General features: G+C 32.9%; 1 protein-coding gene and 1 long non-coding RNA gene across 3 annotated transcripts in view; one reads left to right on the forward strand and one right to left on the reverse strand.

The window, feature by feature from the left end:
* Positions 1-75: 75 nt before the first annotated feature.
* LOC127730837 (uncharacterized) lies at positions 76-21,484 on the forward strand. Its single transcript, XR_007995317.1, has 2 exons — positions 76-297; positions 21,088-21,484. It is a non-coding gene; the product is annotated as an uncharacterized LOC127730837 (long non-coding RNA).
* LOC127730826 (endoplasmic reticulum mannosyl-oligosaccharide 1,2-alpha-mannosidase-like) overlaps positions 15,486-22,039 on the reverse strand; it is a 28,566-nt gene continuing 22,012 nt past the window's right edge. For both annotated transcript variants that reach the window (XM_052239426.1, XM_052239425.1), the window contains exons 9-12: positions 21,481-21,668; positions 18,851-18,974; positions 17,627-17,821; positions 15,486-16,697 (exon numbers count right to left, since the gene is read on the reverse strand). In XM_052239426.1, coding sequence (XP_052095386.1) covers positions 16,365-16,697; positions 17,627-17,821; positions 18,851-18,974; positions 21,481-21,668 — 840 coding nt within the window. In that variant the 3' untranslated portion in view covers positions 15,486-16,364. The remainder of the gene's footprint in view (positions 16,698-17,626; positions 17,822-18,850; positions 18,975-21,480; positions 21,669-22,039) is intronic.

The raw sequence follows: 22,039 nt of genomic DNA on the forward strand, positions 1-22,039 counted from the left end.
ATGTTTGCAATGCCCAATAATCAGGAGAAACAATGATTTTGATTGGCTGATCATGATTGTCTCCCTTGGGAAAAGTTCAAAATCGGAAACAATCATTTTTTGTGCAGAAATTCACAAAATCGGACAAGGCGTCTCAAAGAGGGCATAGGGTGTCAGTCGGGAAAGGGCAGGTGGACCGCCCTATGAAAACGATCAAACTGTAACACTGATGGTCAATGCTAAGATCTATTTTAAAGAATCCAATGAAAAGACGCTGATCAAGCATCAAAACCAGAGACATGACGAAACATTATAAAAGTAAATAAAAAGATAATTTGGGTTTAACATATGACAAACAGAAACACTCTTTCAGTTAAATTTTTTTTGATTTTTAAAACCTCAGAATATAAAACACAAAACTCTCTAATTCCTGAGAATTACAGGTAATCATTTTCAATAGCCTAGAGGGTCATTATGACATTTGACATTGTCTCGAGAAGTAACTTTGATCAGTTGATCATCATTTGTTTACAGAGTGGAGTCTATCAGTATCAATCCCCAATTAAGGAAACCCTTAATAATCAATAGGGGCCCATAATTTCAAAAAAGTATTAAAACCATGGTACGTGTAATCAGAACGCATAAACTGTTTTACTTTTAATTTAAAACAAATAATGTGAGATAAGATTACATTACTATAACATGCGTAGTGATTTTACGATAATTTTATGAATGAACAAGAGCAACTTGACCTCTTTCAAAAGGAAACACGAATTAAATAACATTAAACCGTATAAGGGATCCAGTCAAATTTTCAATATTAAATCAACAACTGACATGATCTCGAGAACAAAATCGCAGGTATAAAAATGAACTTTTTCACTCGGACTTCTACATTCTTTGATAGTCAAATGGTTGTCTCCTTAAATACATCTACAAGAACATATGTTGAAAATTCACAAACCCACTGTTGTTTTTCAACTGTTTCAATTAATGTATTTCATTAGAAAACATACATAGGATTTTTAGAATGACAGACGAGGAATCTGCTCAAAAACTTTGGCTTGATCTGGGTCACAAAGATGGCTATACGCCATAGCATTAAAGCAATTGCTTTAAAAATTAAATAAAGTTATATGTTGCAAATGTTTTATAACCATGTATATTTTGAAAGGGTAGTCTAGTAAGTTTGTAGTTATCTTAACTTCTGACTTGCTATTTCTATAGAGTTTTGGCATATGTTACCCAATTTATGCATAAAAATAAACCACATTCATCATTAATATATAGGTGAAATGCTGATGAAAACATTGATGAAAAAGTTTTTAGTGTGTTAAAATAAATATTGAAACTAATTTCCATGAAATCTAGAGATACAGTTGAAGTCCAGATAGCTTGTGTACAGTATGAATAAAAGTCTCCGCTTTAAATGGAATGTCTCATTAAAAAAGTAACCAAAAAAAGCATCCATTCCACAAAACTTTTTCATCTTTTATCAAACAATTTTGTTAACATCATGGATAAATTCTTAAGAATATTTAAAATATCTTAGATAAAGTAAAAAATAACATAACTGTTCTGTTGAACTAATTTTCTTCAGACTTTTGACATAGCATTTTTATATATATATTTGTCGACATGAAAGAGTGTACATTGAACGTGTACCTACACATGTGTTTTCGTTTTGACAATTTTTCAAAATCTAAGTCCACTTTCAGCAGCATTCTCAATTGAGGTTAATTCTTTTATAATTTGATCTATTTTAGCCTACACATCTCCTGGGAGAAAATAGTTTTCCATAGTTTGAAAATTTGTAGAAACCAGTAGCTTTCGCCTTACATATCAAATACTAGCAGACATGTGTTATTACCATTTATAAGGCCTTCTCAAACCACATGTATTGCAACCCAGCCTATTGAGTTTTTGACCCAATTATTTGGTTGTCTGCTGAACACCTTTATAAACCATAACAATATAAGTATTCATAAATTTATCATTAAAAAAGCTACAAACTGGATTGATAACACAAACTTTGGTAAAAACTTTTACTGCGAATTATCTCCCCTTTAACAAGTGGGACCAGGTTTATAATCCAATATGCACGACTTTAAGTAGTATTGTACACACACAACTTTTTAAAGTTTCATCAATTGATAGCTGTAATGCTTGTGTTGCGCTTATAATGAAGGAGGACTTACCAACAGATATGTGATTTCTATAGGGGTCGCCCCGCTATTCTGACACCCCATTGGTCCGACACCCCGCTATTCAGACACCCCAATAGTCCGACACAAGCTGTAATTGAAAATCTACTTCATACAAAGAAGCACTTTCCAACTGGTAAATGTATGTAAGAAATACAATTATCCTATAAATACAAGGCAATTGATAACCTTCCAATATTTTGCTTTACAAATACAAAGTGTGACCTAGCTCTTTCATAAAATAAAATGCTCCGCAGGGCGCAGCTTGATACGACCGCAGAGGTCGAACCCTGAACAGTTTGGGCAAGTATGGACACAACATTCAAGCTTGATACAGCTTTGCATTTGGATTGTGATTAAATATTTGACACAGCATAAGTTTCTGACACAGAATGAATGTGGTCTAAGAACTTAAAAATTTTAAATAGGACATTCACCTATTATGGTCCAATATCCAAAATCTAAATACATGGTTAGATTCAGCATATCAAAGAACCCCAAGAATTCAATTTTTGATGAAATCAAACAAAGTTTAATTTTGGACCCTTTTGACCTCAATGTGGACAAAGTTGATAACGGGGCCCAAAAATCAAAAATCTAAATACATGGTTAGATTCAGCATATCAAAGAACCCCATATATTCAAATTTTGTTGAAATCAAACAAAGTTTAATTTTGGACCCCGATTTGGACCAACTTGAAAACTGGGCTCATAATCAAAAATCTAAATACATGTTTAGATTCAGCATATCAAAGAACCCTAAGAATTCAATTTTTGTTAAAATCAAACTAAGTTTAATTTTGGACCCTTTGGACCTTAATGTAGACCAATTTGAAAACGGAACCAAAAATTAAGAATCTAAATACACGGTTAGATTCAGCATATCAAAGAACCCCAATAATTCAATTTTTGATGAAATCAAACAAAGTTTAATTTTGGACCCTTTGGACCTCAATGTGGACCAATGTAAAAACAGGGCCCAAAATCCAAAAAATGAATACACGGTATGATTCAGCATATTAAAAAACCCCAAGAATTCAAGAATAAAACCCCATTGAAATTGGTCAAGAAATAAGCAATTTATATGAAGTATCTTCTCTTGCACAATACTGTGCAATTAAATATTTCTTGCTATTGCGCAATACTGTACAATTGACAATTTCTTGCTATTGCACAATATTGTGCTATTGGATATTTCTTGCTATTGCGCAATACTGTGCAATTGAAGATTTCTTGCTATTGCGCAATACTGTGCAATTGAAGATTTCTTGCTATTGTGCAATACTGTGCAATTGAAAATTTCTTGCTATTGCACAATACTAATTATATAATATTTTACACATCCTGTTTGGTGTGTATCTCCTACCATATCATTATTATTTTCTTTTAAATATAAATCAGAAATAACCAACTAAAAATTGAAAATTTTAAAAGAAAAAAAAAGGAAAAAAAGAAAAAAAAGGAAAAAAAAAAAATCTCCCCCCCAAATTTTTTGAACCCCCTTATGATTCATCACCCCCAAACTCAATCCCAGCCTTCCCTTTGTGGTATGGTACCTTGCAGTACAATTTCAGAGAGATCCATACACTTGAACACAAGTTATTGTCTGGAAACTAGAAAAATGTGTTTTTTGGCCCCAAATTCCTAAACGTTTAGGGCAATTACCCCCAAACTCAAACCCAGCTTTCCCTTTGTGATATGGAACCTTGTAGTATAATTTCAGAAAGATCCATACACTTACACACAAGTTATTGTCCTGAAACTAGAAAAAGTCTTGTTTTTGCCCCTTTTTGGCCCCTAATTCCTAAAATTTTGAGGCAATTACCCCGATCATCAATCCCAGCCTTCCCTTTGTGGTATGGTACCTTGCAGTACAATTTCAGAGAGATCCATATACTTGAACACAAGTTATTGTCTGGAAACTAGAAAAATGCTTATTTTTTGCCCCTTTTTGGCCCCCAATTCCTAAACGTTTCGGCAATTACCCCCAAACTCAATTCCAGCTTTCCCTTTGTGATATGGAACCTTGTAGTAAAATTTCAGAAAGATCCATACACTTACACACAAGTTATTGTCATGAAACTAGAAAAATGCTTGTTTTTTGCCCCTTTTTTGGCCCCTAATTCCTAAAATTTTGAGGCCATTACCCCCAAAATCAATCCCAGCATTCCTTTTGTGATATGGAACCTTGTGGTACAATGTCAGAGAGATCCATACACTAACACACAAGTTATGTCTGGAAGTTACAAAAATGCTTATTTTTGGCCCCTTTTTGGCCCCTAATTCCTTTACTGTTGGTACCATAACCCCCAAAATCAATCCCAACCTTTCTTTTGTGGTATTGAACCTTGTGGTAAAATTTCATAGAGATCCATTCACTTAAACTAAAGTTAGAGTGCGAAAACCAATGTGTCTTCGGACGACGCCGGACGACGCCAGACGACGAAGACGACGACGACGACGCCAACGTCATACCAATATACGACCACAAAAATTTTTTTGCGGTCGTATAAAAACCACTACGCTAAACAAGAATTTGATTGATTGATTGCTGTTTTCTTTACGTCCAGTGTTATATAATTCATGCATGTTAAGGACGAAAATAAGTCAATAATTAATACAAAAGGTATGACCTGTAATAAGGAATCGACCAGGATTGAGGGTGGAAAATTTGGACTGACACAAGAAAATGAGGGTATACTGGATAGGCATAGAAACTTGGCCTGGCAACAGACTGTCATGGAATAGATGTTCCTTTATAATATATGTTTTAAATATGGAATATCATTTCCACTGGAAAAAATATAACGTTTCTTGTTCCTGACAAAATAAAAGGTATAATATATAATATTTGTTCCAAAAGGAACAGATATTATAGGATTGTTTATAACAAAGTTTCCAGTGCACTTCTGTTCAGAGGAACAAATATAGGTAAACAAGTGTGGGTACCTACCTACGGACCTACCATATTGTTGCAAGGTTTCTTAAAGAGCAGAGAGCGTGCCACTCTCTCTATACGAGGCATCTGTTTTAATGTCCTTTTTAGGACCGAACGTGGCTGCTTATTTATACATCCAGCATAACCAAAGGACGCCCAACTTGGCAAGGGGTTAACTTTATCGAAAAAAAACAACAAAAGTTAACATAATTTTATACCCCAGTCATCCTTGGGGTGAGGAGAATTTGGAATTTGAAGAACAGTGTCTCGTCATGAAGAAAATGTCCAGACTGCACTATACTCTTCGAAACTGTCAAACTAAAAAGATTTCATTAACAAACAAACAAAAACTAACTTATTTTATCCAAGCATGTTGGTTTCCATCTCCACCAAACTTGAATTTAAAAATCGAAGCTTTATAAAAACTAGAGGCTCTAAAGAGCCTGTGTCGCTCACCTTGGTCTATGTGAATATTAAACAAAGGACGCAGATGGATTCATGACAAAATTGTGTTTTGGTGATGGTGATGTGTTTGTACATCTTAATTTACTGAACATTTTTCCTGCTTACAATTATCTCTATCTATAATTAACTTGGCCCAGTAGTTTCAGAGGAGAAGATTTTTGTAAAAGATTACTAAGATTTACGAAAAAATGGTTAAAAATTGACTATAAAGGGCAATAACTCCTAAAGGGGTCAACTGACAATTTCGGTCATGTTGACTTATTTGTAGATCTTACTTTGCCGACATTTATTGTTTTTTACAGTTTATCTCTATCTATAATAATATTCAAGATAATAACCAAAAACAGCAAAATCACCTTAAAATTACCAATTCAGGGGCAGCAACCCAACAACGGGTTGTCCGATTCATCTGAAAATTTCAGGGCAGATAGATCTTGACCTGATAAACAATTTTACTTCATGTCAGATTTGCTTTAAATGCTTTGGTTTTTGAGTTAAAAGCCAAAAACTGAATTTTACCCCTATGTTCTATTTTTAGCCGTGGCGGCCATCTTGGTTGGTTGACCAGGTCACGCCACACATTTTCAAAACTAAATAACCAAATGATGATTGTGGCCAAGTTTGGTTTAATTTGGTCCAGTTGTTTAGGAGGAGAAGATTTTTGTAAAAGATTACTAAGATTTACGAAAAATGGTTAAAAATTGACTATAAAGGGCAATTACTCCTAAAGGGGTCAACTGACCATTTCGGTTATATTGACTTATTTGTAAATCTTACTTTGCTGAACATTATTGCTGTTTACAGTTTATCTCTATCTATAATAATATTCAAGATAATAACCAAAAACAGTAAAATTTCCTTAAAATTACCAATTCAGGGGCAGCAACCCAATAACGGGTTGTCCGATTCATCTGAAAATTTCAGGGCAGATAGATCTTGACCTGATAAACAATTTTACTTCATGTCAGATTTGCTTTAAATGCTTTGGTTTTTGAGTTAAATGCCAAAAACTGAATTTTACCCCTATGTTCTATTTTTAGCCGTGGCGGCCATCTTGGTTGGTTGACCAGGTCACGCCACACATTTTTAAAACTAGATAACCAAATGATGATTGTGGCCAAGTTTGGTTTAATTTGGCCACGGAGTTTCAGAGGAGAAGATTTTTGTAAAAGATTACTAAGATTTACGAAAAATTGTTAAAAATTTACTATAAAGGGCAATAACTCCTAAAGGGGTCAACTGACCATTTCAGTCATGTTGACTTATTTGTTAATCTTACTTTGCTGAACATTATTGCTGTTTACAGTTTATCTCTATCTATAATAATATTCAAGATAATAACCAAAAACAGCAAAATTTCCTTAAAATTACCAATTCAGGGGCAGCAACCCAACAACAGGTTGTTCGATTCATCTGAAAATTTCAGGGCAGATAGATCTTGACCTGATAAACAATTTTACTTCATGTCAGATTTGCTCTAAATGCTTTGGTTTTTGAGTTATAAGCCAAAAACTGCATTTTACCCCTATGTTTTATTTTTAGCTGTGGCGGCCATCTTGGTTGGTTGGCCGGGTCACGCCACACATTTTTTAAACTAGATACCCCAATGATGATTGTGGCCAAGTTTGGTTTAATTTGGCCCAGTTGTTTCAGAGGAGAAGATTTTTGTAAAAGATTACTAAGATTTACGAAAAATGGTTAAAAATTGACTATAAAGGGCAATTACTCCTAAAGGGGTCAACTGACCATTTCGGTTATATTGACTTATTTGTAAATCTTACTTTGCTGAACATTATTGCTGTTTACAGTTTATCTCTATCTATAATAATATTCAAGATAATAACCAAAAACAGCAAAATTTCCTTAAAATTACCAATTCAGGGGCAGCAACCCAATAACGGGTTGTCCGATTCATCTGAAAATTTCAGGGCAGATAGATCTTGACCTGATGAACAATTTTACCCCATGTCAGATTTGCTCTTAATGCTTTGGTTTTTGAGTTATAAGCTAAAAACTGCATTTTACCCCTATGTTCTATTTTTAGCCGTGGCGGCCATCTTGGTTGGTTGACCGGGTCACGCCACACATTTTTAAAACTAGATACCCCAATGATGATTGTGGCCAAGTTTGGTTAAATTTGGCCCAGTAGTTTCAGAGGAGAAGATTTTTGTAAAAGTTTACGGACGACGGACGACGGACGCAGGACGACGGACTCAAAGTGATGAGAAAAGCTCACTTGACCTTTCAGGTCAGGTGAGCTAAAAATGAAAGTCAAAATATCCATAGTAAAATTGAACAATCGATTATATTTGGTTCTTTATTGAATGCTGTATTACAGTTGTTAAACTCAATTAAAACAGATGGCATTTGCCGTCCGAATGGACTTACAGTGAATATTACTGCTTCATATTAACGCTCTTCATTCTGGTCGATCCCTATTACTGAATTTATTATACCCCACGCAACGAGTTGCGGAGGGTATAATGTTTTTGACCCGTCCGTCCGTCTATCTGTCCGTCCGTCCATCTGTCTGTCCGTCCGTCCTTCTCTGTCCGTCAGTCCGTCAGTCCTGTTTCTTGTCATCGCAACTCCTCTCAAACCACACAACAGAATTTCACGAAACCTTTTTAGATAATAAGGACATACTGTGTAGTTGTGCATATCGACAGGAAATTACGATTCAATTTTTTTTCAAGGAGTAATGCCCTTTGAACTTATTTGCCCAATATACTACTGCAACAGTTTGTCATCGCAACTCCTCTCAAACCACACAACAGAATTTCATGAAACCTTTTCAGATAATAAGGACATACTACGTAGATGTGCATATCGACAGGAAATTACGATTCAATTTTTTTTCCAGGAGTTACGCCCCTTTGAACTTATTTACTTTAATGTACTACTGCAACAGTTTGTCATCGCAACTACTCTCAAACCACACAACAGAATTTCATGAAACCTTTTAGATAATAAGGACATACTACGTAGATGTGCATATTGACAGGAAATTATGATTCAATTTTTGTTGTTGATACAATTTTTTTTTATTACACTTATTTTATTTCTCCAATGACAATGTGGGGACGTGGGGTATGTCGCGCGCTCACTAAGGTTCTTTCATTGTTAATTAAATCTTATCCTGAACATGCATGAAATATTTGCCACTGGATTTAATAACAGATGTATCTCCCATTGCGTCTATGTTGTTGAAAAACGGCATGTTTGCGAGTTATGTTGCTTTCGCCGGGAAATTTGAAATTTTTGATCTAATTGAAACAAAAGCTGTGTAAGGTAATCGTTGATCGGGAAATCAATAAACATGCTTCTGACTGAAGAATCATTTAGGAAGGAAATGAATGCCCTTAAAAGATATACAGTCACATAGAAATATTTTTAATGAAGGGTAGGCTATTCGAAATCGCGATTTAGATCCCTATAGCGTTTTTCAGTATACTGATGTGGATAGTAAACTGCACATTGCTAGAAAACTACACATTATTGATGCCTGATTAAAACAAATGGAGAATGTGTCCATGGGACACAGATTATGCCCACGCTTGCATATAACGTTATAAAGGGACAAAACTAGAGAACTGTAAAAGTGACGCCACCCTAATTCGAACTTGATATGGTAATATCAGAGACATATAATACTTGTATTATATGTCTCTGGTAATATGCATTGAGTATAAGTTTCATAACATTTGGTTATGGCAAACTAAAGTTAGAGAATGGAAACTAATTTTGGGACAGATGTACGTTAGGACGGACGTACTGATGCTTAATGCCCCCTTCGCCTAACGAGGGGGTATACAAATGTTGATCTGCATACCGAGTCCCTGTGCGGCGAACACATCAAAAACTGAAGAGTATTATTTGGAAGAGAGACAATCATTGAACCAGCTTACCCACTATTTGAAAAACTGAGTGTTCTGTCCTAATTTTACTCTTTCTTAAATATTGGTGCCCATATATACAAACTAAACTGGTGTTCTTCTTCAACTAATGGTATTGTACTGTTACATTTTAGCTCCCCTTTTCAAAAAAATATTAAATTAGAAGTTTTAGTTGAGTTACAGCACCGTTATTACTTTTTGCTGCTAGAGTTATACCAGAAAAACGTGACCGTCATATTCACTCATATAATCGTGTACGCAGCAAAGCTTCATTTGTTCCTTTATTTTCTTACTTCGTCATTTTTAACCTGTATCTCTGAGATACTGTATCAAGAGGTATTTACTAAGCAATTAGTCAAGACTTAACAAAGTATGTTGTGCTTTTAGTTAGTGGTGATGAAATTCTGCTACTTTATTACTAATACATTAACCTAGCTTGCAACCCCTGTTCCAACTAAGGACAGTGTCCTCTTCTTTATATTGAACAAACCTTTTTATTGGGCTTTCTAATATAAAAATAAATACATATTTTTTGTTTAATATCGATGTAAGACTAATGGAATGTCGAACCAATAGGGTGTTGGACTATTGGGGTGTAGGACTAATGGGGTGTCGGACTATTGGGGTGTCATACCAATGGGGTGTCGGACTATTGGGGTGTCGGACTAATGGGGTGTTGTAATATCGGGGCTGCCCCATTTCTATATACCCCCAAAAGTTTGCGCAGGGTAAAATGAAGGTTTACACAAAGCATTTTATTCACACTTGTTAACTTACGTCTGTTTGTCTGTCTGTCTGTCTGTCTGTCGGTCGGTCGGTCGGTCGGTCGGTCGGTCGGTCCGTCCGTCCGTCCGTCCGTCTGTCTGTCTGTCTGTCCATCTGTCAGTTCGGCAAATCAGTTTTCCAGACTTTTTTTCTTCGTGCTTGAAGATATTGATTTGATATTTGGTTTATTGATTTATCAAGACAAGTTACAGGTAAAGTTCAATTTTTATGATTTTAGCTTTTCTCTTTGTTCAGTTAATGCCCTTTCCCTAGAATTAAATTTTTGATGAAATACTTATTAATTAGTAGATTTTTGTTCAAAGGGAAATAACTCATTTTTTAAAATACAAAATGACATTTTGGATTTTTTTCCTTTTCTTTTGTAAATTGTTTGAAGAATTTAGTTGTAGGTTTGTTTGTCATTCTTGAAGATATTGATTTGATAATTAGTACATAGTTTTATCATGACAAGTTACAGATCAAGTTGGAATTATGTTCCAGTCTGATAATTTTTTGCAGAGTTATGGTCTTTGGACATAGAAAATTCACTTAAATAATCAGTTTTCAACAGTCTTTTTCGTCATGCTTGAAGATTTTGACTTGATATTTTTATGTAGTTTACACCATGACAAGTTATAGATCAAGTTAGAATTTCGTTCCATTACAATGAATTTGTAACCGGTAGGGGACTATGTATTGCCACGCAATACTCACAGAATGCTTGTTGATATAATCTTAATCATTTTGTTCTAAAGATAAGAAAGATTTCCACTTAAATTATGAAGAATGAGAAATAAACTTTTGCCCAAATGCTTACCTCTTCCATCATGGAGCAAATTGATGCAAGCTTTATGCAGGCTCCTTCCTTTATCATATAATGGTGCATCTATCAGTATTTAACATGTAAATAAGATAACATGACCTTCTGTTGCTGACTTCCAAACAAATATTGAACAACTTCAATTTAATATAAACAAGAATGCACTTGTTGTCATGCTAAGCATACTCCAACTTGTAATCAAAGTACACATATGTATCAAAAAACAGGGTTAAGGTGTCTGACAGATTAAAACCCACATGTGTTACTTCTCATCACTGTTGAGCTGCTGGTCAAATATTAAGTCATTCTGTTGAGAAGTATTTTGAGAAATGTGCGATGAAAAATTTAAAGTTCATTCAACATTTTGAAAAGTTTAAGGTATCATAAGTAGGAAATAGGTTTCTGACAGATCCAAAAAGTGCTCACTTTCAAGCTGCTGACCAAATATGATGTCCTTCTATTCAGTAGTTTCTTTTTTCAGTTCATTTGAATTTTTCATCAACATCCTACAAGAATTGCAAGTCACTGTCGTTTACCACTAAGAAAAAAAATTCATAAAAATTTGGACAAGAAATTTTGGTGTGAGAGTGAGCATAAAATGCAACGTTCAATATATAAAACATTCCAAAGGGACACAATTCCTGTTAAATTGATTGGGAACAATTTTGGAACTCATCCAAGACATTGCTGATAAATAACTTTGATATAAATTTCAATAAAATGCTCCGCTGGGCGCAGCTTGATACGACCGCAGAGGTCGAACCCTGAACAGTTGGGGCAAGTATGGACAAAACATTCAAGCTTGATACAGCACTGAATTTGGATTGTGATTAAATATTTGACACAGCATAGGTTTCTGACACAGAATGAATGTGGTCTAAGAACTGAAAATTTTTAATTTACCTATTCAAACCATATCATTATTATTTGCTTTTATATATAAATCAAACAATTTAAAATGGAAAATTTTAAAGAAAAAAAAAGGAAAAAAAGGAAAATAAAAGCCCTCCCCCAAATTTTTTGAAACCCCTTATGATTCATCACCCCCAAACTCAATCCCAGCCTTCCCTTTGTGGTATGGTACCTTGCAGTACAATTTCAGAGAGATCCATACATTTGAACACAAGTTATTGTCTGGAAACTAGAAAAATGCTTGTTTTAAGGCTCCTTTATGGCCCCAAATTCCTAAACATTTAAGGCAATTACCCCCAAACTCAAACCTAGCTTTCCCTTTGTGATATGGAACCTTAGAGTACAATTTCATAAAGATCCATACACTTACACACAAGTTATTGTCCTGAAACTAGAACGGTTGTATAAAAATGCTTGTTTTTTGCCCCTTTTTGGCCCCTAATTCCTAAAATTTTGAGGCAATTACCCCCAAAATCAATCCCAGCCTTCCCTTTGTGGTATGGTACCTTTCAGTACAATTTCAGAGAGATCCATACACTTCAACACAAGTTATTGTCTGGAAACTAGAAAAATGCTTATTTGTGGCCCCCTTTTGGCCCCTTATTCCTAAACGTTTTGGGCAATTACCCCCAAACTCAATTCCTGCTTTCCCTTTGTGATATGGAACCTTGTAGTACAATTTCAGAAAGATCCATACACTTACACACAAGTTATTGTCATAAAACCAGAAAAATGCTTGTTTTTTGCCCCTTTTTTGGCCCCTAATTCCTAAAATTTTGAGGCAATTACCCCCAAAATCAATCCCAGCATTCCCTTTGTGATATGGAACCTTGTGGTACAATGTCAGAGAGATCCACACACTAAAACACAAGTTATGTCTGGAAGTTACAAAAATGCTTATTTTTTGCCCCTTTTTGGCCCCTAATCCCTTAACTGTTGGTACCATAACCCCCAAAATCAATCCCAACCTTCCCTTTGTGGTATTGAACCTTATGGTAAAATTTCATAGAGATCAATTCACTTAAACTAAAGTTAGAGTGCGAAAACCAATGTGTCTTCAGAAGACGACAACACCGGACGACGACGACGCCAACGGTCAACCAATATACGACCGCAAAATTTGTTGCGAAGATTGTACGTGTGAGAATTGCTTACAAGACTGTACATATAACTCCCAGTATTTCTATGTCACCCGCACCACCTTGCATTGGGAACAATAAGAACTTATGCTCAAAACAGCAGCAAACAACTGATGTTAATCAATAAAAACAAATAGTTCTAAATGTGTAAAAGAAATAACCCGTGGAGTAATTACACTATTTTCCTTGCTAACAGATGAAAGCTGAAACCATTAAATTACTATTCTAAAACTCAAATAAAATATAAGTGAACTCATCCGTTTTTCTCAATTTTATTCATTGCTTAATGTAAACAAAACATCTGTACTTTAACATTACCTGTTCACATCAATGAATTCAATCAACCTTTCTCCCTTCTACTTAAAATTACCAAAAAGCCCCCATCCCATTTTCCAATCAGGCACTCAAAATTTGTAAGAAATAAAAAACAGATGTTTATATTTGGCTTTTACTATTAAAAAAAGTGATGACAAATTAGAAAAATTTCAGCATCTTTGCTTATATATGCAAACTTCGTCAAGGTGAGACTAAAAACCGTTAGCAGAATACAAAACAGATAATATAAAAAAATAAAAACTTTACACATAATTTAAACAATAATTCATTTCAATTAAATTAAAATTTAAAATCTTGCAGTGGTTATACATGTATTGGTATAATTTGGAATTAACATCTGACATTCATACTCTTGCAAAAACACTATATATATACCAAAACCAAATAATTTGATTTAATGGGTCACTGAACATTTTAATAAATATGTGATTCTAAATAAAGTTGACAAACAAATGTATAAATCTTATAATATATACAACTATAATCAACATTTTTCTCAAATACATGTACATTAAAACTGTAAAAAAAACAACAAGTTAAATAGGTGCAACTAATTAAGTAGGAAAGAGTACAACACTGTTTAAATATAATTTATTTTAACATACCTGCAACCATATAAATAAAAGGCAAAGCAAACATCTTAGATAATGTAACAGTAAGCTTAGCTAACTAATTTAACTCAATTTGGGAAAAACGATGAAAGCAATTCTTTTCTGTTGGGAACTTCACAAATCCTACTTATTAAAAAAATCTCATACAAGTGAACAATGTTCTTAAGTAATGCAAATTATGAGAAATGATGATTATGATGAATTTGTGGTAAAAGTCTAGTGGCCAGTATTTCATGGAAGTGAAGACCGGAACATTGTAATGAAATATGAATATGAACTGTGCTTTGCATTAAACAGTCACACTGATCGTATTTATATATGCTAGATCACAAGTTTACAGTCTGCAGGAAGACCTGTTGCCCTACCTAGACTCATTATTTTGACTCCAAGTCAACCAGTTTTTGTCCTTAATTGTAAATTATGAGTCCTTAGAGAAGAAGAAAATACCAAGTTTTAAGTATTTGGTTTGAATCACTCCAGTCTGTGATCAAACCCACAACCTTCTGCACTTGAGGTGAACAAGTTATGACAACACCTCAGGATGGTCTGAGAAAGCAAATTCACTTGACAACCATGAAGGCATCGTGGATGGGTATGCCTACCAACTATAGAAGCTTTTATCTGACAAATGAGCTGAATAAAGATACTAGGTTGATAAGGCTTAATTCAATATCTATATAGATCCTCTGGAAATAGCCCATATACATCAATAACACAAAACTATAACTTTAACAGATCATATTGTCTTTTACTAGAATGAAAACAATTGTATTACAATTAATTTGAAATAATTGACATTGTGCACCAAATCTTTCAATTACTGTATTTTTATCTATTTATACACGGCAAACTTGCTTCCTTGCAATACACACTTTGTTTTACACACATTTCACTGAAATGCTTAAACATGCTGTACATAGCACTTAATGGAACATACACAATGTAGCTTTCAATTACAATTATACAAATTTGCATTTACATACATGTACACACTTTAACTTGCTTTTACATGCACTGTAATTATGTATTTCAATACACACAGTAATTCCATATTTGCATACATGCAGTTGTAAATTAATTTCAAACAGAATTTAAAAACTTGTATACACTGCAGCAATACAGCATTTATACACATTTTTAAACGTGGTGTAACAAACATACTGTCTACATTAGTGTAAATTATTTTTATATATAAAATTAAATACTGCAAATAAGTAGATCACAGATTATTAAAATTCTAAATATGATAGATAGTTTATGGATAGCAAGTAATTCTGAGACATTTAGTATGAATACCTTCATCCTTTTTGTTGAGTATGCTGCATTATGTTGTGAAAGCAAGACATAGCGATCTTAGATTCCGTCAGCGGCAGCAGCAGCATCTCCGTCGGCGGCGTCAACATTTAAGTTTAAGTTAAGTTTAGTCTGTGGTTAAAGTTTTTCATTCATTGATAACTTTGTCTAACCTTCATGAAATTTTATGACATTTGAACAGAAGCTTGTTTATGATCAAAAGACAGTATCCAGAGCAAAATTTTGAAAATATTTATTTTCACTTTTCCATATTTTTCTGATAGATGGACTTTTTTTTTTTAAAGTTAACATTTATAGACAGTCAATGCTTAAATTTTTTTGACATATCTTGATAAATTTTGTTAACCTTCATGGAGTTTTATGAAACTTGGAGAGAAGCTAATCTATAAGGACAAATTTAATTCTTTTTTGAAATTCTGTATTTTACTGATAAATGAAACACTTTTTAGTCAAAACACTTTTACACTGACAGCAGAAATCACAGGCGAGACACAGGGTAACACAGAAACCTTTACAAATAACTTTTTATTTTTACTATGTTGTTTACTATTTCATAATGACCATGATTTATTACCCGTACATATATCTGATAAATTATCAGATGATTAATTTTGTTATATCAACAAAACTAAGGTTCAAACTCCTTTAGACAAGGTTTACCTTAAAACAGACAAGGCTATTCTTTTAAGGCCACTCCAAATTTATTCATACTTCTTTGGATTTGCTCACTCCGAATTTTTGGAAACATAAAATCATGATAAACTTAAGCCAAAAGAAAAGTATGGAATGGTAATATAATGAATATTATTTTTTCGCTATGTATATGCCTTATATTGTATTCAACAGTGAAAAAAAATATCCGTAAGATTTATGGATCAGTTTTTTTTTCAAATTTAAAAAAATAAAAAAATATTGCACACAGGCATTTTAATCTTTATAGAGCATATTTCATTTAAAACAAAATATTCTGAAAATATTCACACAATCACTGAGAATAAATAGGTAATGCATGTCCTTCTGTGTTAAAGACATATTTATCAAGAGATAAATAATCAATGCTGTCTTCAAACAATAAATAGAAGTATTTTAATGTCTCAGCTAAGAAGAAACTTTCTAGTTTGTCTCTGAATCCAGGATTTCCTATACTTCTGACATTATTTATCGAAGAGAAACCAGCTCCTTCTACTTTGGTATATTTCATGAATGCCTGGAAAATTTGCCATCCCCAGTCTTGGTATATTTTATCACCAGTTATACGATGAAGATAAAACAAACTTTCAACTGTTTCAGGTCGTAGCAGGTTATGAGAATCAGCAGGCTGAAAGTATATGAAATTTAGCTGTTAGACATTAAAAATAATTCATTTTTTGTATGAAACATGCTTTTAAAGTAAACTAGGACACTGGTTCATGTCTGTTTTATTTGTTCTTCATAAATTGTTTTGTTAAAAATTAGGCCATTAGTTTTCTCAACTGAATTGTTTCACATATTTATTGGGGCCTTTTATAGCCTACTATACAGTATGTGTTTTTCTCATTGTTGAAGGCCGTACAGTTGCTTATAACTGCTTAATCCTTTTGGTGGCTAGTTGTCTCATTGGCAATCATACAACATTTTCTTATTTTTTTTGTTCATAAGAAAATATAAACTACTTTTTGTTTGATTGTTGTTTCTTTACATCCAGTGGCAAATATTTAATGCATATTCATCAAGTTTTTGACAAAACTTTAAAAAAAAATGCACCAAGTTAAAATATTGCATACTAAACAGAGTGAAGCATGGAAAAAGTATATTAATTTTTTTATCTATAAAAGATTATCCATATTCCAAATTCCTTCTCAAACAATTATAATTGCACTATGGATGGAACCCTACTTGTTTGTTTTCCAGAAGTGGAATTGGGTCAAGACCTCAAAAATTAGCTGGGTTAGACTGCTTACTGACAAACCTTGCTAAATTTTGTTGAGAATCAGCTTAAAAAAGTGTTCATTCTATGTGCGTATTAGTTTGAAATGCCATTCAATGCATCATTTTAAGAGAGAATACTTCCAGTGGTCAATATAATGCATATATGCCAGATGAATAATATTGGCTACTTGGAACCTTTAGGCTTTTAGTAATGAACAATTAGGAATGCTTGCAAAATAACCCTTTTTAAATTTCTACCCTCATAATACAAATAGACTTACATAAATTTGACCCTTAAAATTTCTGTGAAAGGAATTCTATATTCCATTTAGAAGTTACCTTTACAAATAAGTCATCTTTACTCTTCTGGGCCTGATTGAAAAATACAATTTCAGGACTAAGTTTTGTTGGCATTTTATTATACATTTCATAACATGTCCTCATTAGCTCTTTAGCAAGATCCATGTGTTCTTTAGGCATTCCATTGATATATCCTAAGGCAAGTGTTCCTGGCAAGAAACACACTAAATGATCCTGAAATTAGAATTTCTCTATTACATTAAACACTACTTAAGTGTTTTTAGAGCTTTTATACAATTGCATGCATAATTTAAGTTATCTTATTTCTACCTTTACTTTAAATACAATTGCGCTAGTAAGAAATTCTGTATAGAAGGGTCTGTTAATCTATAACTATGTTTTTCTTTATTTACACAGCCTTGTATTGTATAATTACACAGTACTTTATAACTAAATGAGTATATACAATATAATTTCAAACTGAATAAACGGCTGCGCCATGAGCGCATGATACCCTCATCACTTTTTCAAAGAATAAAGTTCCATAACTCCTCAATGTCATATGAGAAATTTATAAAAAACTAAAGGGAGGTTATTTTAATAGATATAAAACAGTCACCAAAGTTTCATGAAAACTGCTCAAAGCACTTTTGAGTTATTGTATGAAAACTGGAAACTCCCCCCCTTTTTATGAATAAAATCCCATAACTCGGAAATGTAAAATCTAAAATTTATAAAAATCAAAAGGGAGCTTACTTCAATAGATATAAACAATTCACCAAAGTTTCACGAAAACGGCTCAAAGCATTTTTGAGTTATTGTCTGAAAACTGGAAAATCCCTCTTTTTTGATGAATAAAACCCCATAACTCGGAAACGTAAAATCTGAAATTTATAAAAATCGAAAGGGAGCTCACTTCGATCAATAGATATAAACAATTCACCAAAGTTTCATGCAAATTGTTTAAAGCGTTTTTGAGTTATTGTCCGACATGTTGACGACAGACACACAGACGGACGGACAACGATATACCATAATACGTCCCATAAACAGGCGTATAAAAATCAACAGTATAATTTTCAAAAATACAGTTATAAACTTTTCAGAACTTTTGTAACATCTCAATTAAAATTTCAAATACAGACAGTATTTAAGCAATAAAATACACAACATAATGTTTAGATACAAATATAAGCAGGTTATATAAACTAATTAATGGAATTTCTGTTTATATATAATCAGTATAAAAATTACACAACTTACCATTTTAGGACTAAATGATCTGCCTCCTAGCAGTTCACCTATATAAGTAAGTTTATTTGGTTCTGATTGTCTGACTAGCTGTGACCTCATACCATCCACAGCTTCTTTATAGTCATCTTTGTACCTAAAATATGAAGGATCTCCATTCATATATTCCACAGTACTTAAAAGCTAAGACTAGAATGGGTTGATCTAGTACTCTAATGCAACCTTTATGTGACAACTTTTTTCATTGCAAAATATTTACAGTCAAATCCACAATTGACATGTCTTGGGCTGCCATTATGAATTGCTTGAATTTTCAAATGTTAGATTTATTACAATATTGTCGAAAATGAAACATAACCTACCGTAAAAGTTCCCTTTTTAATGAGACTTTATCCAAATCTGAATCGTTCAAGTAAAGAAATAACCTTCGGTTTGAAAGTTTTCATTTGTATGACGTCATGTTTTGCCATGATGTTTATGCACCAAAATCATTTATGACGATTCACGGAATTCAATTTTATCTAAGTTTATACATTTTTACGAGCTCTTATGTACAATTTCTTTTAGTAATGGATTAGAATAGGATTAACCATACTGTAGTTGAAAAGTTGCCCCCATTATGTGATAATGAGGAGAAGAAAAACTTTCCTAAATTGTCTATTTATAAATTAATAAATTATTAAGAAACTACGGTTCTAACTCCCTCAGGCAAAGTTGACCTAAGATGGATTTGGCTATTATTTCTACATCCTTTTTTGGTTATAATCCTATTCAACTGTTTTGGTTCTTATATATACATCCTTGGCTTTCAAAATATTTGGCTTTGAGTGTTTCTGATGAAGGTCAATCCAGAAAAGGGCTTTCGTACCCATAAATTTTATATACATATTGGGTATCCGATTTGCCGGAGTCTACTGTAGTGTTATTTTCATTTTTTAATTTTTTTTTGGCACTCCATGTTCTATTGGAATTAGAACATAGTTTTGTTTACAAAGCGACAGAAGAACATCTTAATAGAATCAAAATTTCCCTTTTCACAGTACCTGAGCTAACAACTGTATTATACCTGAACCATTTCAGATACTAGACAAGATAGATGATTGCATGAATATAGTTGCACAAACATTAGATTTAGCAAATAGTGATGTTGAAGTACAAACTGAAATGGTGGTGTTTGTAAGACATATTTAATGCACCCCTCCTCTTTAAAATTTATTCTATTATGCAGGTCAATTCAATTTTAGTTCCTTTCAAGCTTCATTACTCAAGTTTTGTAAAGTTAACAGGAGGTAATATATGTGAATGTTAATTGAATGTGGGACTGATGTGATAAATATAGATTCTACCACTGTATCGAGTGTGATACGATATTTATCCACTCAAGACAGTTAAATTTTCAAATTTAACCGTTGAGAGTGGATAAATATCGTATTGCACAAGATTTGGTGGTGGAATCTGTTTTTCTGAAGATTTTTAAACGATATGCAGACAAATTCAATCCTTCATTTCGAATGATCTTCAAAAAGATGTGTTCTTTCTATGTGACGTCATCAGGCATGGTCGCCTTTCTTTTTTTCAAGACGTCACAATAGGAAATTCAGAGGAAAGCAAGAAAATTTGACGTCATAATCGAATTTTGACCAATGAAGAACTGAGATCAAATGAACCACAAGTTGATTAAATAAAAATAATCAACAGGTCAGGAAAAGGATAAATCGTGTAAGAATTAGAGAATTCTATTTTTCAGATGAAAGTCATAAAAATTACTAAGTTAACCATCCTGTGATCTATTGAAAATTTAAAGAAAAACAAAACCCTGCCATATTGCCCTTTCTTAGTGTATGTGCTAACATTCTGCGTATTATGAAAGTTTTAGCTTAAAAACTGTAAGAGGAGTTAGCTTCAAACCATTACTAAGTATGAATAATTTCCCTAAAAATGAAATAAGTTCAACATCCTTTCATTTGTGAAAAATTCAAAGAATATCAAAATCCTGACAATATGCACACCCTTACTATATGTACTTACATTTAGCATATGAAGATAAATACAAAGGTTCTGGCTTAAAATCTGTAGAAGGAGTTAGTCTGACAAACCATGTTACTCTCATGCATAATTTCACCCAAAAATGACATATTTCAAGATCCTGTCATTGTGTTAATTTAAAAAAAATCAAAATCCTGACACAAAGCACACCTTTTATAGTACATGTATATGTACTAACAACTTGTATAATTTATTTTTTTTAGCTTGAAAACAGGAGGAGATGGCTGGACAAACTATGTATCATATGTGGGAAGGATGAAAGGACAGGGATAAAACAATATGCCAACTGACATTTTGTCTTTGTGGAATAGAAAAACAATTATGGGTAAAAGTAATTCAAACTGACATTATTTGTCTGGATGCTTACATTTATATACAATAAATCACACCTTGAAATTCATCAAATAATGAGAAGAATTCTCACATGTATACCCATAGACAATTTTAAAGCCATGTGATTGCTCCATTATTCTGATTTTTTTGTTTACATATATATCATATTGTATTTGGTTAAAAAAAAAACTTGTATTTGATAGAAAGTTTGTACTTTGAAATGAATTTGAATTATTGTCAGTAAAGCATTAAATTATACATACATGCTGTTTGTCTTTCCAGTCTGAAGCCACTGCTTTAATAAATATTCATAATAACTGTCTCCTCTTGCACCCAGAGTTATTGTTGCAGAGTTTCGAAAATGACCTGTATTTGCATTGATAAATATTGGAACTAACCCATTCTTCTTAGGTAAATTATGGACATGATTTGATACTGTATCAACAGCTTTCTACAACATATAAAACAAGTATAGTAACAGTCCTCAGGGTTTTCACTATTCACAATTGTATCAATAAACTTAACCAAGAAGATTGATATCCTCAGAAATTTAAAACATGTACAAATCTCACAATATATTCTTATTTCCTTGGTTTTTATTAAATGTAAAAGAAATAAGGTCAGTTTTAAAAGTTGAAAAAATCTTTTCAGAATAACATCTAGTATAAAAAAAAACTGATATTGCTTGAAGGTTAACTATGTCACCAAAAAAAGTCATGTACTGATACAAATATTAATAATGTAATTGTATGTCTGATAATTCTATAAAGGTATGATTGAGTTTTATGTATGTCTGCACTGCACATGTGTACTGTTTTGTGT

Source organism: Mytilus californianus, unplaced genomic scaffold, assembly GCF_021869535.1.
Source record: "Mytilus californianus isolate M0D057914Y unplaced genomic scaffold, xbMytCali1.0.p SCAF_2, whole genome shotgun sequence".
NCBI lineage: Eukaryota > Metazoa > Mollusca > Bivalvia > Mytilida > Mytilidae > Mytilus > Mytilus californianus.